At 45.9% G+C, this 17,490-nt stretch overlaps 1 protein-coding gene across 1 annotated transcript in view; it reads left to right on the plus strand.

The window, feature by feature from the left end:
* Nucleotides 1-4,526: 4,526 nt before the first annotated feature.
* Nucleotides 4,527-17,490, plus strand: part of LOC128689502 (multifunctional procollagen lysine hydroxylase and glycosyltransferase LH3) — a 70,493-nt gene continuing 57,529 nt past the window's right edge. The window contains exon 1 of the mRNA XM_053777872.2: nt 4,527-4,703. Coding sequence (XP_053633847.2) covers nt 4,674-4,703 — 30 coding nt within the window. The 5' untranslated portion in view covers nt 4,527-4,673. The remainder of the gene's footprint in view (nt 4,704-17,490) is intronic.

Genomic DNA, 17,490 nt, shown 5'->3' on the forward strand with positions numbered 1-17,490 from the left:
ACTGTCTGGTCTTCCTGTACCACTATCTGGTCGTCCTGTACCACTGTCTGGTCCTCCTGTACCACTGTCTGGTCCTCCTGTACCACTGTCTGGTCCTCCTGTACCACTGTCTGGTCCTCCTGTACCACTGTCTGGTCGTCCTGTACCACTGTCTGGTCCTCCTGTACCACTGTCTGGTCCTCCTGTACCACTGTCTGGTCCTCCTGTACCACTGTCTGGTCCTCCTGTACCACTGTCTGGTCGTCCTGTACCACTGTCTGGTCCTCCTGTACCACTGTCTGGTCCTCCTGTACCACTGTCTGGTCCTCGTGTACCACTGTCTGGTCCTCCTGTACCACTGTCTGGTCCTCCTGTACCACTGTCTGGTCCTCCTGTACCACTGTCTGGTCTTCCTGTACCACTGTCTGGTCGTCCTGTACCACTGTCTGGTCGTCCTGTACCACTGTCTGGTCCTCCTGTACCACTGTCTGGTCCTCCTGTACCACTGTCTGGTCCTCCTGTACCACTGTCTGGTCCTCCTGTACCACTGTCTGGTCCTCCTGTACCACTATCTGGTCCTCCTGTACCACTGTCTGGTCCTCCTGTACCACTGTCTGGTCCTCCTGTACCACTGTCTGGTCCTCCTGTACCACTGTCTGGTCCTCCTGTACCACTGTCTGGTCCTCCTGTACCACTGTCTGGTCCTCCTGTACCACTGTCTGGTCCTCCTGTACCACTGTCTGGTCCTCCTGTACCACTGTCTGGTCCTCCTGTACCACTGTCTGGTCCTCCTGTACCACTGTCTGGTCCTCCTGTACCACTGTCTGGTCGTCCTGTACCACTGTCTGGTCGTCCTGTACCACTGTCTGGTCGTCCTGTACCACTGTCTGGTCGTCCTGTACCACTGTCTGGTCGTCCTGTACCACATGTTGTCCTTCACTGTTCGTATTCTTGTGGTCTTCTTCTCTGCTGTTTTCAATTAACTTTGTTTCTCATTTTCATCATATTTATTAGTCTTGTGATGTGACAGTATGCTGTTATTCTTTTGTTTTTTTCCCCCATTGCTGCTGTATCTATATATTTTCCTGGCATAATACGTGTATATATGTTTTCTGTATTGTAGCTCATGTTTCTATTTGTGCGTTTTGTGCAGGTATATTTTTCTCTCTCCTTCATTTTGTCATCTGTATCTCTGGTTTAGCTTTATCTGTTATGTCTGTGTTGGTGTTATAGTAATAGCCTATCATTCCACTAGTTTTGAATTTTGGTTTTACTTGTCTGTTTACTTAGTTTTGTCCCACTGTCTGTGTAGTATATATTAGGTCTGATCATATATTCATTTCTTACGGGTCAAGACTTGTTTTACACATTGGTACTTGGCCCAGGATATAATTTCAGCAGGATTAGAATTTCTAATACATTTGCTTAGCAATGTTTTTTCCTGGTGGGCGACCCACAACAGTGGGCTAAGACACAGGTACCAAGTTGTACTGGAGAACAAATAGAACACAGCTGCAGAGGAACTTATTGAGACGTTTGGCCTGTAGAGCAGGCGAAACGTCTCAGTAAAATTCCTCTCTGCAGTTGTGTCTTTGTTCTGCATTTGTCGGTTTTGGCATTAATCTGTTCTTTTACTGCTTGGTAACTATGATAGATATAATGTAGTACACAGCAAATTGGTAACGATGGGTATAACGATAACTTTAGGAAGGGTAGGGGGGTGTAGATCAAGTGTTTGCAGTGAAGTATATAGGTGAACAGTATTTAAACAAGGATAAAGATATTTTTGTGGCATTTATAGATTTAGAAAAGGCGTATGAAAGAGTGGATAGGGGGCAATGTGGCAGATGTTGCAAATGTATAGAATAGGAGGTAGGTTATTGAAAGCATTGAAGAGTCTTTACGGGGATAGTGATGGAGATTATTTCCCAGTAAAAGTAGGCCTTAGACAAGGATGTGTGATGTCACTATGGTTGTTCAATATATTTATAGATGGATTTGTAAGAGAAGTGAATGCTCGGGTGTTGTCAAGAGGTGTGGGGTTAAAAGATAAAGAATCCAACACAAAGTGGGATTTGTCACAGTTGCTCTTTGCTGATGACACTGTGCTTTTGGGAGATTTTGAAGAGAAGTTGCAGAGGTTGGTGGATGAGTTTGGTAGGGTATGTAAAAGAAGACAATTGAAAGTGAATATAGGAATAAGTAAGGTGATGAGAATAACAAAAAAATCTGGTAACGGAAGATTGGATATCAGATTAGAGGGAGAGAGTATGGAGGAGGTGAATGCATTCAGATATTTGGAAGTTGATGTGTCAGCAGATGAGTCTATGAAAGATGAGGTAAATCATAGAATTGACGAGGGGAAAAAGATGAGTGGTGCAGTGAGGACTCTATGGAGACAAAGAACTTTATTCACGAAATCAAAGAGGGGAATGTATGAGAGTATAGTTATACTAACACTCGTGTATGAGTGTGAGGCATGGGTTGTGAATGTCGCAACAAGGAGAAGGCTGGAGGCAGTGGAAATGTCATGTTTGAGGGCAATGTGTGGTGTGAATATAATGCAGAGAATCCAGGGTTTCAGGGAGCACCAGAGCTCCAGGGAGCACCATGGCTCCAGGGAACACCAGGGTTCCAGAGAGCACCAGGGCTCCAGGGAGCACCAGGGTTCTAGGGAGCACCAGGGTTCTAGGGAGCACCAGGGTTCTAGGGAGTACCAGGGTTCTAGGGAGCACCAGGGTTCAAGGGAGCACCAGGGTTCTAGGGAGCATCAGGATTCCAGGGAGCACTAGGGTTCTAGAGAGCACCAGGGTTCTAGGGAGCATCAGGGCTCCAGGGAGCACCAGGGTTCCAGGGAGCACCAGGGCTCCAGGGAGCACAAGGGCTCCAGGGAGCACCAGGTTTCTAGGGAGCACCAGGGCTCTAGGAAGCACCAGGGTTCCAGGGAGCACAAGGGCTCCAGGGAGCACCAGGGTTCTAGGGAGCACCAGGGCTCTAGGAAGCACCAGGGTTCCAGGGAGCACCAGGGTTCTAGGAAGCACCAGGATTCCAGGGAGCACCAGGACTCCAGGGAGCACCAGGGCTCCAGGGAGCACCAGGACTCCAGGGAGCACCAGGTTTCTAGGGAGCACCAGGGCTCTAGGAAGCACCAGGGCTCCAGGGAGCACAAGGGCTCCAGGGAGCACAAGGGCTCCAGGGAGCACAAGGGCTCCAGGGAGCACCAGGGTTCTAGGGAGCACCAGGGCTCTAGGAAGCACCAGGGTTCCAGGGAGCACCAGGGTTCTAGGAAGCACCAGGGTTCCAGGGCTCCAGGGAGCACCAGGGCTCCAGGGAGCACCAGGGCTCCTTGGAAGCTTGTTGGGATTCCTTGACAACTTTCATAACTGACAAAGGAAACTTTATTATTTTATTGTTTTATAATTTGTATTTTTGTTGTTTAATGAGTGTGACATTGATAATAATGAAAGCATATGCTGAGAGAGTTTTTGAGATGCTTTTACACTATTATAATGTAAATAATAAGATATCCAAGATTCAAAAGTGGTAGAGACAAGTGGTGCCTCCAGGCATAACAAAGACGTATCTCTTGTCAACACTGCTGACCAGCAACACTGCTAATAACCAACACTGTCAACTAGGAACACTGCTAAACCTAGCAACATTGTTGCTAGGTTTAGTTCTCTTGGGTCACCATATTTAAGACCATGTTAATATTGTTAATTAAATTTAAGATATCTTGTCTTGCATTCTTAGAATACACAGGTTTCATTCTCCTATGTGAAGGTTAATTATGAATTGTTCCAGTTACGTTATTGTGTATTTTAATTCTTCATTGCAATAAATTAAACAACCAAGATACATTGATAAAGGTTATTTTGGGAGTCAGGCTGTATGGGCATCATTAGTTTTTGTTTAATTTGGATTATACTTTATTATATAGCTATAATAAACCTGACTACTTTATAAAGATATATGTAGTGTGAGCGTCCTTGGTAATGGGTGGGTAAATCACAGTTTTCTTGGATAAGGTTCCACTATTTTGTTTTTTTTGTAGCAAAAGGCTATTTGGCATTAAGTTTTTACACCCCTGGGTCTAGGTTGCCAGAAAGCCACAGGTGGGCTGTGCTGCCTGGTGTCAGATGAGCCTGGCTGAGACCACAGGTGGGCTGTGCTGCCTGGTGTCAGATGAGCCTGGCTGAGACCACAGGTGGGCTGTGCTGCCTGGTGTCAGACGAGCCTGGCTGAGACCACAGGTGGGCTGTGCTGCCTGGTGTCAGATTTTTTATAATGGTCCTGGACGGATCAAAAGATGTTGAAAATTGTCCAGGATGGATCGAAACATTTAAACTTTATCTATTTAAATTTTCTCTCCGTGGTAATGTGGGATAATTGTAAATATTTTTAGCCACGGTATTGTGGGTTGTGAATTTTTCTATCCACATTATTGTGGGTTAATTTTGATTTTTTCTATCCTCAAGTAGTAATTTAAGTTTATTCCCTCCACAGTATTGTGAAATATTTTTTGATAGCCTGAATGTTAGTATTGTATAGCATATAGAACATTACACTTTCTGTACACTTTCAGAGGAATATGGAATGTCCCGTACATCACTGGAGTGTACCTCATTCAGAAAGATGTCCTGGAGAACCCTGACACACGACCAAACTACATCTACAAGCTTCATGATGCTGACATGGCCATGGCCACCAACATGAGGGAGAAGGTGAGTGTCACCCTCCAACTCATTTCTGCTCAGTAATCTGGAAAACGTGAGCACTGGTTAGAATGTAGACCATATTTTGAGACCGCCTAGGAAATAGCACGCATTCGAATGTATACGGTTTATTTTTCAAGGATTCCAGGGGTCATTGCCCCCCCCCTCCAAGACTCGGTTCCATACCAGTTACTGGCCTGACTGACCAGGCACTTGGTGCTGGCCACATGCAATCCCTCCATGATCTTTTAGGTGTAAATTACGATGTGCTCCTCTTGCTTATGTTCAAAGAGCACAGTTTCAAAGACTTCAGGTGCTCCCAGTACATAGTTTAGATATTTCACTACATTTTTAGGTCTCATTGTAAACTCATAGCTCTCACCAGTGCCATTTGTAAATTGTTAGCAAACTTAGTTAATAAATGTCTCATTTAATATGTCGACTCTAAACTGTCTCCCCGTCATTAATTTGGTTTTATCGCAAGCCATTCCTTATGCCTCTGAGGCAGCCTTCCACTTTTCTCAGGGATTTTCTGTCTCAGACACACTAGTGTTTGAATGAATAAGTCTTTTCCTTGATTTTTGTACAAGATAAAGGCATACCACTAATCTGCGCCCTTAGTACTATACTACTTTAGTACTTTATTCCTACTAGCTATTTTGTACCTTTATGACTCCAGTTATTCTTATTAGCTATTTTATACCTGTATGACTCCAGTTATTCTTAATAGCTATTTTATACCTGTATGAATCCCTATCCCCGTATGTTCTAATGTGAAGGCTTACTCAGCCCTGTAACAACTTCAGACAGTATTACCAAGGCTGGCTCCTCCTCAGGAAAATTAATGAATAGAAAAAGAAATAATAATTCACAAAGATAAGCACTTTATTATTTATTAATGCAAAGATAAAACAGTGAAACATGAAGGTGTATCCTATTTGAAAGAAAAAGGAAAAATGAAATGAAAAAATGACATTTGAATTCAACGCTAATATGTACAGTTATACTGGGGTGTCTGGTGGAGGTTGACACTGTCTTGTGGAAATTGTAGCCGTTACTGATGATGTGGGGGAGGGGGTCACAGGTGTTGGTGACAACCCAACGGCTAGTTCTTCACAGAGTCTATAACCTTGAATAGTCAGTCCAGATGACAGGAAAGCAGGTTCTTTACCACTACAAAGATGAGGGGTTGTTGTCTGCTGTCGCCTACAGTTAATCAGGTAGGTAGATCCAAAAAGTGATGTCTCCGGACTTTTGCAAAAGTCCTTCTCCTTCAACACTTCTCGTTGGTTGGCAGGTGACCCGATCTGTCATTCCAAGCTGGAAAGAGAGACAGGTTACCCACTGCTTAAGAAATCACTCTCCATGATAAGTACAATACCTAAAAGACGTGGTGATTATTAAGACATTTAACATGGAGATCAAGGCTGAAAGGACTAAGTTTATTATTGGTCAAAAGCGAAGCTTTCAACCAATAAGTCCACTAGAATAGGAGCAGGCTTTTACTTACAGTTGTGCTGGGAGCTGCGAGTCGAGTGATTACTGTTTGGCCGGAGCCCCACACGTCACCTTTCGGGGTGGGGAAAAAGGGGGGGGGATAGCGGGAGCTAGACTTACCCTACTTTAACAAGCAGCCGGCAATCAAACTATCGTTACCATATACTCGCTCGCTACTCCTCTCTGTTGAACTTTTCCCTCACATCTAACGTTACATTTCTAGATCTCCTCTTCAATTGTTGAATGTCTTTTCAAAGAAAGTAATAAACAGACATTTACCAGAGTCTGAAAACATTTTGAGCTCGGAGTTATATGCCATACTCGTGGCCATCTTATACATTGTAACTATGCCCACCTCATTTGTTGCTGTTTTAGACTCTCAAAGTGCCTTACAAGCTGTCCAGAAATACGGCTCTCGACGTCCCATCAGGCTTCATATGCAGCAGTGGTTATATCTAATTTCTAGCGAGGACAAAGAAGTCATTCATAATAATAAAAGTAGTCTTTTTTTCTACAAGCACATGATACAACTATTGCAGATCTAATATCATTGGCATACTAAATCGTAATAACATGAATACAAACAAACCACTGCCGTGAGTTCTAACCCCACCTGTACAGTGGTTTGATTGGCACACTGTATAGAAAACCCCTGAGCATTTCTGACAACTTAGGCTAATCTTATCCCCACAACAGTTGACTAACACCCAGGTACCTGCTTACTGCCAGGTGAACAGCATGCATCATCGAGGTCTGGGGCCATCTAGTGACCCTGGAATAAAAGAGCCATGGGACTCTCCCTTGGAGGCAGAGATAGGAAACTGCCATGGCATAAGAGAAGCCCTCTTTTTAAGACAACAGATCTCCCTTTCTCTTAAGAAAATTGGGTAACGGCAAAAATAGGCCAGGTGCGCCTCTTTGTAGTTAAGGCAAGAGGGAAGGAGGGAGGGAGGCTGCAGGATGGACTGCTATGGTCAGCAGCACCACAGACAGGGCATTCTGCCTCTGACCTGCAATGTTTGGCATAGTGGCCAAACCTCCATCATTTTTGACATTGTGGGTTAGGGATCACCTCCCATACTTAAAGGCATTGTCCTGCTACCTAAACAGATAGTGGCAGTTAACAGCTGTCAAAAGTTAGCCTTGCTATATTACAAGGATAGTGCCTCAGCCCATGGGTAGGGAGTACGTAAATGTCATCTTTAATAATCGGGAGATTCTGGAGCCTGGGTTGCTCCAGAATGTCATTACATGTGAGAAAGTCACATTGTATGAGTGTATGTGGAAGTACAATAGATCTACAGCAAGAATTTACGGAGATGTGCTTTCAAATCATAACTGGTGTGTAGTCAGCAACATCAAGAAGTGAGAGATTATGTGCCTGCTCTGCATTTTGTACTGTGACAATGCATGTGCCACTCTTAAGAATACTTAAAGAAATGTTGCCCAACATGACAAAGGAGTACCTCGCTGATGCTGTGGCCAGAAAGATAATCAGTTGGAGAAGTTGATTGAAGTGTAAAGAATATTGTCCAAGAATTATTATTATAATCAAGGGGGAAGCGCTAAACCCGGAGGATTATACAGCACCTGGGGGGGGGATGTGGAAGGCATTCAGGCTTAATTCGGGGAACTGGAGCACAGATCCAATTCCCTAAATCAAGAGCCCCTCACCAACATCAAGGAACCTTCCTTGAGGGGTATTGTCCAAGAAGAACTTTGAAACAGAGTGTAAGGGGAGGAATTGCTTAGTTGGACGTTTCTTAGAAATGTGAGAGGAAACTGAGGTAGGGTCAACAGCGACAGGTTGAGTTCGTTTGCATGGAAGGTTAGAACTGGGTCGTTCAAAGTCATGTATGATTCAAAAAAAAAATCAACGCATATGCGCATATGCGGAGAAGCTGGGATCATAGTCATAGCTGAGCGGAGGTCAGAAGTGTCTAAAGGGTCAGTCGGAACCACGGTATCAGAGGAGGGGTAACAGAACATTACCAAGAGAACATACCAGGGTGGAAGAGAGGTCTAAAGAAAGGTCCGAAGGAGTGCCAGGGTCTGTAGGGGGTGCTGTAGGAAATGTCCCGGGAAGTTGTGGGTCTTCATGATAAGTTTCCCATTTATTTATTTATTTATTTAGAACAAGGAGGAAAAAAAGGGGGGGGGAGGGTGGAAGGAATGTAGAGGGATAGCTCCCAGGGAAAATGAAAGGGATTGTATATCCCCCTCTGCATCAAATAGGGTCCTCAGTGTAGCCAGCAGGATTGCGTGTGTGTGTGTGAGGGGAAATCACGCGCGGTCGAGCTCCGTCAAAAATTACTTTTCCTGATAGTCCCAAGTGGGAACAGAGGACGGGAAATAAGCGTGTGCAACCATAAAGTGATATACTTCCTTGTGAACCAACATAAAAGGAATATCAGTGAATACCAAATAGAAAAATATGGATTACAGTGTCATATGGAGAGTGCCGGTTAGAACAATGGTTACTCTGGAAATAAGGCTGACCATCACTAGCGAACTATTGCCAGATGTCGACACAAGTGGAAATAAACAAACAGATATTGAACTATCTATAAGTAATATGGCGAGTAACAAATATATATATGTGTAGTGGCATAGTGAAATAAATTGTAGATACGAGTAATCTAAATTATCCCCAGTATAGCGTAAAATATATGGTGTAGCATATGGGAATATTTACAAGCAACTGGCACTAGCGAACTATTGCTGGAGGTCCAGAGAAGCGGAAATAATGAAGGAATATTTACTACAGTCAAAAGTATTAAAACGAGTGATGGTAGCATTGAGGTGCAGGGAATCACAGTATACATAAATTAAGATAAAATCGATGAAAAGGCATAAGTCTACTATGTGACGTGTTTTTCCCCATTACCTCTCCTAAGTTTACTGCTATGGAAGTGGAGAGGAAAGTTACTGTACGTCTAGTGCCGTGTGAACAATATAACCATCCCAGTGTAGTGCAGTGAAAAGAAAAGTGTATTTTGAATGAATACATTGTATATCCTTGAGATAACCAGTGTACAACACAGTGACAAAATCTTTCTTTCTTTTAACACACCGGCAGTATCCCACCGAGGCGGGGTGGCTCAAAAGGAAAACCAAAAGTTTCTCCTTTTACATTTAGCAATATATACAGGAGAAGGGGCTACCAGCCCCCCACTCCTGGCATTTTAATCACCTCTTACAACATGCATGGCTTACGGAGGAAGAATTCTGTTCCACGTCCCCATGGAGGTAAGAGGAAATAAACAAGAACAAGAACTAGTAAGAAAATAGAAGAAAACCCAGCGGAGTGTGTGTATATATGCTTGTACATGTATGTGTAGTGTGACCTAAGTGTAAGTAGAAGTAGCAAGACGTACCTGAAACCTTGCATGTTTGTGAGACAGAAAAATAGACACCAGCAATCCTTCCATCATGTAAAACAATTACAGGGTTTCGTTTTACACTCACTTGGCAGGACGGTAGTACCTCCCTGGGTGGTTGCTGTCTACCAACCTACTACCTAGTAGTGACAAAATACCAGTGATAAAATAAAAGGAAATAAAATAAAAAACAATTGTGAAGTGTGGCAGTGGTGGGTGAGTGTACTTGTCCTGGTGTTGACATGTGACAAGTGATACACCAAGGTACCAGTGATACACCAAGGTACCAGTGATACACCAAGGTACCAGTTACCACATAAAACGAAGAGACGAAAAGGATTTAAATAGGCAGTGATATAGTAAACTGAGTTAATCCTTTTAATCCCGAGTGTAGTGTAAACCTATGGTATAATTATATGGGAACAAGTTGAAATTGCCACCCGCACCCCACCTCCAAGCCCCCGCCTCGTGCCTCCACCCCATCCCCCGCCTCGTGCCTCCACCCCATCCCCCGCCTCGTGCCTCCACCCCATCCCCCGCCTCGTGCCTCCACCCCATCCCCCGCCTCGTGCCTCCACCCCATCCCCCGCCTCGTGCCTCCACCCCATCCCCCGCCTCGTGCCTCCACCCCATCCCCCGCCTCGTGCCTCCACCCCATCCCCCGCCTCGTACCTCCACCCCATCCCCCGCCTCGTGCCTCCACCCCATCCCCCGCCTCGTGCCTCCATCCCATCCCCCGCCTCGTGCCTCCACCCCATCCCCCGCCTCGTGCCTCCACCCCATCCCCCGCCTCGTGCCTCCACCCCATCCCCCGCCTCGTGCCTCCACCCCATCCCCCGCCTCGTGCCTCCACCCCATCCCCCGCCTCGTGCCTCCACCCCATCCCCCGCCTCGTGCCCCCACCCCATCCCCCGCCTCGTGCCTCCACCCCATCCCCCGCCTCGTGCCCCCACCCCATCCCCCGTCTCGTGCCTCCACCCCATCCCCCGCCTCGTGCCCCCACCCCATCCCCCGCCTCGTGCCTCCACCCCATCCCCCGCCTCGTGCCCCCACCCCATCCCCCGCCTCGTGCCCCCACCCCATCCCCCGCCTCGTGCCTCCACCCCATCCCCCGCCTCGTGCCCCCACCCCATCCCCCGCCTCGTGCCTCCACCCCATCCCCCGCCTCGTGCCCTCACCCCATCCCCCGCCTCGTGCCCCCACCCCATCCCCCGCCTCGTGCCTCCACCCCATCCCCCGCCTCGTGCCCCCACCCCATCCCCCGCCTCGTGCCCCCACCCCATCCCCCGCCTCGTGCCCCCACCCCATCCCCCGCCTCGTGCCTCCACCCCATCCCCCACCTCGTGCCCCCACCCCATCCCCCGCCTCGTGCCTCCACCCCATCCCCCGCCTCGTGCCCCCACCCCATCCCCCGCCTCATGCCTCCACCCCATCCCCCGCCTCGTGCCCCCACCCCATCCCCCGCCTCGTGCCCCCACCCCATCCCCCGCCTCGTGCCTCCACCCCATCCCCCGCCTCGTGCCTCCACCCCATCCCCCGCCTCGTGCCCCCACCCCATCCCCCGCCTCGTGCCCCCACCCCATCCTCCGCCTCGTGCCCCCACCCCATCCTCTGCCTCGTGCCCCCACCCCATCCTCCGCCTCATGCCCCCACCCCATCCCCCGCCTCGTGCCCCCACCCCATCCCCCGCCTCGTGCCTCCATGGCACGAGGCGGAAAAGGAGGAAAATGAAAATAGAGGTGAAAACCAAAGAGTGAAAGTAAGTGCAAGAGTAGAAAACGTCATACAGAGCAAATCGGAAAAGGAAACAGGGATACATAACATAGCGGAAAGAGGAAGGGAGGATGAGAAAACTAGAACAGGAACAAACGAAAACGAGCAAAGGGAAGAAATTAGCCTAGAAGAAAGTGAACAAGGGAACTCATATCAGGTGGCAGAACTTAGGAATGACACAGAATCAATAAATATTGGTAGTCAGAACATTTGCAGTTACTATGCTAAAGGTATGTGCCTATATGGCAGAGATTGTTGGAATAAACACACCAGAAAATGTGCGAACATGTTGAGGAAGGGAAAGTGTCGTTTCAGCAAAGAGTGCAGCAGGTACTTCCATCCAGTAATTTGTAAAGCTTCAACGCAGTCCAGAGAATGTTATGACCTGAGCTGCCCAGATCATCATGTAAAAGGAACGCGGCGCTACAGAGTTAACAGAGAAAGGGAAATTGAACAGCATTCTTTTTTAGACAAAAAGAGAAAAGATCAAAACAAAGGGAGAGACAAACAGGGGGAATGGTACAGAGAGGACAGGTGGGCTCAAGGCCGAATAAGCAAACAAACGCAAAGCCAGTACTGGAGAAACCAGGGGAGTATACACCAGGGGATATACCAGGTAGTACACCATCAGTGGTACTAATGAAACACAAAGCGAGACAAAACATCCTTCTTGGTAATTCCTTCTTCATATTTGCAAATATACAGGGTTTGAAATCAAATAAAAATAGCAAAGTTTGTTATGTCAGTGTGCTCCTGACAGAAGCGAATGCCATGTTCAGAACATTTACAGAAACACATACAAGGGATGTTTTGGACGGAGAAATAAAGATAGAAAACTACAACATGTATAGATGTGATAGAACCAACAGGTCACAGGGAGGAGTAGGAATCTATGTAAAGGATACTTTCTGTTACACAGAAGTGCTGAATTCTACGAATGATATAGTAGAAATTCTAGGCATTGAAGTTGTAAATAGGAATTTGGTAATTATCCTAGTATACAAACCACCATCGGCAACTGCTGAGGAATTCACAGATCAGTTAAGTAAGATAGATAGCTATCTGGATAGGCTAGAAAGTCCTACACCAAATATTTTACTCTTTGGAGATTTTAATCTCCCTCATGTAAAATGAAAGATGGCACAACGTAATGTTATACCAGAAATATCTCCGGGAAGCAGCCTGGCTCAACAGGCACATACCTGAGAAATAATGAGGTTTTGTGAAAAGTACTCATTAAACCAACAGGTAATTGATCCCACTAGAAATGAAAATACCCTGGATTTGATATTTACAAACTACGAGGAAATGATCAGAGACATAACAGTTTCCAAAACTATTTACTCTGATCATAACATCATAGAGGTTCAGACTAGTATTAACTCAGGGGTAGGAAACTGCATCGCTAAAGCTAGAGACGGAATGTTCAGTAAGTTTAATTTTAACAACCATAGAATTAACTGGGAAAAATAAACCAAGAGCTATCAGACATACCCTGGGAATCAGACATGAGCACCCTGAATCCCCACCAGTGCCTAGAGAAGCTGAATACAGTAGCATACAAAGTATGTATGAAACATGTACCATTGAGGAAACCCAGAGGAAGATCAGATATAGAGAGAGAACGTAGGAGATGGTACAGAAGAAGAAAACGGGTTACTGAACTGCTTAAAAACACAAATATGCTACAACAGAGGAAAGATAGACTTAGCAGAGAGATCACTGAATTAGAGCAAAAACTTAGGATGTCATACCTCACAGAAGAAATACAAAGGGCCATAGAGGATATTGCAAGAAACCCAAAATATTTCTGTTCCTATGCAAAATCCAAACTGAGAACTACCTATAGAATTGGATCATTATTGAGAGGAGATTCGTATTCTGACGATGAACAGGAAATGAGTGAAATCCTAAAAGAACAGTACGAGTCGGTGTTCAGCAACCCACTAAATGACAGCAAGGTAGAAAATGCAGAAATATTTTTCACTCCAGAAGGCCGCACAGACCAACTAACTGACAGTGCAAATCCCATAGATTTCGAAAAAGAAATGGAAAACATGCCCACTCACTCAGCACCTGGACCAGATTCATGGAATGCTTTATTTATAAAGAAGTGCAAAGTACCACTAGCACGAGCCCTCAGTATTCTTTGGAGAAAGAGCTTGGATCTAGGTGAAATACCGGAGGCCTTAAAGAGTGCAGACGTCCCCCCTTTGCACAAGGGAGGCAGTAGAGCGCTAGCTAAAAATTACAGACCAGTAGCCCTAACCTCTTACATCATAAAAATCTTCGAAAGAGTGATGAGACGGCAGGTTATAAATTTCATGGACCAGCACAACCAATATAACCCAAACCACCATGGTTTTAGAGTAGGACGATCATGTCTGTCACAGCTGCTGAACCATTATGACAGAATTACGTAGGCACTGGAAGACGACAAAAACGCAGATGTGATTTACACAGATTTTGCAAAGGCGTTTGACAAATGCGATCATGGAGTGATTGCGCTCAAAATGAAGGCTGTGGACATTACAGGGAAGGTAGGCAGATGGATTTTCGGTTTCCTAACACACAGAACACAAAAAGTAGTAGGGAACAGGGCAAGATCCAGCATCAGCGAGGTCAAAAGCTCAGTGCCCCAAGGTACTGTCCTGGCACCTCTGCTGTTCCTCATCCTCATAGCAGATATAGACAAAAACACCCGGCACACTTTTGTATCATCATTTGCAGATGACATTAAAATAAGCATGAAAGTCAGTACGGTAGAGGACACTGAAAAAGTACAGGAAGACATAAACAGGGTTTTCCAGTGGGCAGTGGAAAACAACATCACGTTCAATGGTGATAAGTTCCAGCTGCTTAAGTATGGAAAGAATGAAGAACTCAAAAGGAGCACTATATACAAAACTCAAGAGGGCCACCAAATAGGAACACGTAAAAGACCTAGGAATAATTATGTCAGTGGATCTTTCTTTTAAAGACTATAACAAGACAAAGATCACGACAGCCAGGAAGATGACAGGGTGGGTATTGAGAACTTTCAAAACAAGGGAAATAATGCCGATGGTGACACTCTTCAAATCGCTAGTGCTCCCTCACTTAGAATATTGCTCAGTGCTGACGGCCCCGTTCAGGGCAGGAGAAATATCGGAGCTGGAACAAATACAGAGATCGTTTACGGCTCACATTGAGCCAGTAAAGCACCTAAACTACTGGGAACGCCTGCAAGTCTTGAACATGAACTCATTGGAGTGGAGGAGAGAGAGGTACATGATAATATATACCTGGAAGGTACTCGAGGGCTTGGTCTCAAATCTGCACACTGCCATAACAACATACTGGAGTGAGAGATATGGGAGGAAGTGTAAAATAAACCCAGTGAGGAGCAGGGGTACGGTGGGGACAATAAGGGAACACTGTATCAACATCCGGGGTCCCAGACTTTTCAACATCTTACCAGAAGATATCAGAAACACTGCTGGAACAAGTGTGGAAGCCTTCAAGAGGAAACTAAACAAGTATCTTCACCAGGTGTCAGATCAACCAGGCTGTGATGGATATGTGAGGCAGCAGGCCTCCAGCAGCAACAGCCTGGTTGACCAGGCGAGCACCAGACGAGCCTGGCCCATGGCCGGGCTCAGAGAGTAGATATACTCTCGAAATTCTTCAAAGGTATAAAGGTAAGGTATATCATACCCTACCCTTCATGCCAGTAAACCAGCAATCTATAATAGCAACCTCACACATCCACCAAGCCACCTCAGTGAACAAAAGAGAGGGTGGCTGGAAATCAGCCACCTTCAAGGCCTGATCTCAGACCGAGCTGCGGGGGCATTGACCCCGAAACCCTCTCCAGGTATTTCCAGGTATAGGTATACCTCCATCGGCCACCACCTCCAGAAACTGACAGGCAGCCTCCAGAGTTACACCCGTTACCTGAAGGACACTGAGCCACCCCCTGGAACTCCAGAGCTGGAGCAGGACATCCCCAGATGATCCAGATTCCATGGCAAACAGCACCACTACCAGGGATCTTAATGGAATGGGATGGATATCGACACCCTTTACCTACCCTAGGATCTAGAATTTCAGAGGGTGAAACCCCAAATGTCAAAAGTGGGAAAGCGAAGAGAGGGGAGGGATGGGGAAAGGACAGGGAAGGGAAAGGATGGGATAGACTCAGTTGTTGGAAGACCAGTGGGTCTCGTTCTTTAGACCAAAAGTCTCTTCACTGTGCCAGGGAGCCTCCCTGTTGTCTTATTAGACTGTCCTATCTATTGAAAAGCATGCAGAATTCTTCCTTTGACATCTTCGACATTCTGACATGCTCACTTTAACTGCCTTCCTATTCATTAATGCAGATCATCTCTATGAACACACACACTAACCTTTTGCACACTGATGTTAACTTTACACCTTCATTAACCCTCATCTTCAGTATTATTACAATAAAAATTACGAGCTAAGCCCACAAGGGTCATACAGTGCTGCAGAGCAGCATGTGCTCAAGATATGTGAAGAGCAGAGACCAGCGAGGGTTAAGAGTATGCAAGAGACAATTGTGTCTAAGGTTGGGCTGTCAACGAGGTCAGATGAAGTATGTTAGAGTGGTGATGACACGGAGGTAAATTCTATGTCTGCTGGTAGACAGGACAGTCTATTGGTAAGTGGTAAACTGACAATGGAACTTTACATTTCTCAAAGTAGTGCTGGGCACTTCCACGAGGTACCCATGAGCAAGATGTGTGTGTCCGATACAAAGGCAGGAGAGTGGTAGTCTCCCAAACATTGTTGCAAAGTTGTCTGGAAATTATTGCAAAATAGTCTGAAAAAGGAATGAAATGAGGTCATCAGCACAGTGATGACTTCATTTCCCATATTAGATGGGAGAACAGAAGCAAGGTAATTGATAGTGAGTAGAAAAAGAATGGTACCAAGAACATTACTGTGAATGACACCTTCAACCTGGACATAGTCAAGGAAAAACATATTAACACATACAGAAATGTCTCTCAGACAAGAAATTTTTAAGGAAAAGTGGCAGGTTGCCCCGGAGGCCTAAGGAATGAGCTTGGGCCAAGATGTTACATCACCAGATAATGTCATACACTTTTTCAAGATAAATAAAAAAAAGATTGCAATAACCTGGGTGGGCTAAATTGGGATGACCTGACTATGGGTCAGGTAGGTGGTTTTGGTTGCCAATATGACGTTTTTCAGAGCATAGTTCTAGCTGCCCAGACAACTTTTGTTCCAAGTAGGGAAATTAGTTCTAACAAAAATGATCCCAAATGGATGAACAATAGATTAAAACGTCTCATTGGTCGAAAGACAGGCATATTAAAAGAGGGGATGGGCAGTTAAGAAATCAATATATTCAATTAAAGAGAGAAATAAAGAAAGGAATAGAAAAGCAAAAAGGGATTATGAGGCTAAGGTCACAAGGGATTCGAAGACTAACCCAAAAGGGTTCCTTCAGGTATACAGAAGTAAGATTAGGGGCAAAATAGGCCCACTTAAGAGTAACTCAGGTCAGATCACTGACAGTGATAAGGATATGTTTGGAATTTTCGATACTTACTTCCTCTCAGTTTTTACCCAGGAAAGTCGCAAGGGGTCAGACATATCAAAGGGTCAATGGGATCCTCGGTACCAGAGGTGGGCAATAAGGTGTTACCCAAAAGAGGTATGGGGTTCTTTGAGAGGTCTGAAGAAGGGCCCGATGACATGCTAAGGTGTAGGGGAGGATGCCACTGAGAAAGGAAAGGAAGGGGTCAGGGAGGAGGGATTTCATGGCTATGTCTCTCCATGATAAGGTTCATTACTTTTTTCCTTTTTCAAAACAAAAATTGTGTGGAAGGATAGCTCCACACACTTTAGTTTCATCCCCCTGCATTTGATCCTACTCTTTTTGGGCCGTTGGCTATCCTGCAGTGCTCCTTGTGAGCCCTTGGCTCTCCTGCAGTGCTCCTTGTGGGCCCTTGGCTCTCCTGCAGTGCTCCTTGTGGGCCCTTGGCTCTCCTGCAGTGCTCCTTGTGGGCCCTTGGCTCTCCTGCAGTGCTCCTTGTGGGCCCTTGGCTCTCCTGCAGTGCTCCTTGTGGGCCCTTGGCTCTCCTGCAGTGCTCCTTGTGGGCCCTTGGCTCTCC

This window comes from Cherax quadricarinatus, chromosome 18 (assembly GCF_038502225.1).
Source record: "Cherax quadricarinatus isolate ZL_2023a chromosome 18, ASM3850222v1, whole genome shotgun sequence".
NCBI classification, from domain to species: domain Eukaryota; kingdom Metazoa; phylum Arthropoda; class Malacostraca; order Decapoda; family Parastacidae; genus Cherax; species Cherax quadricarinatus.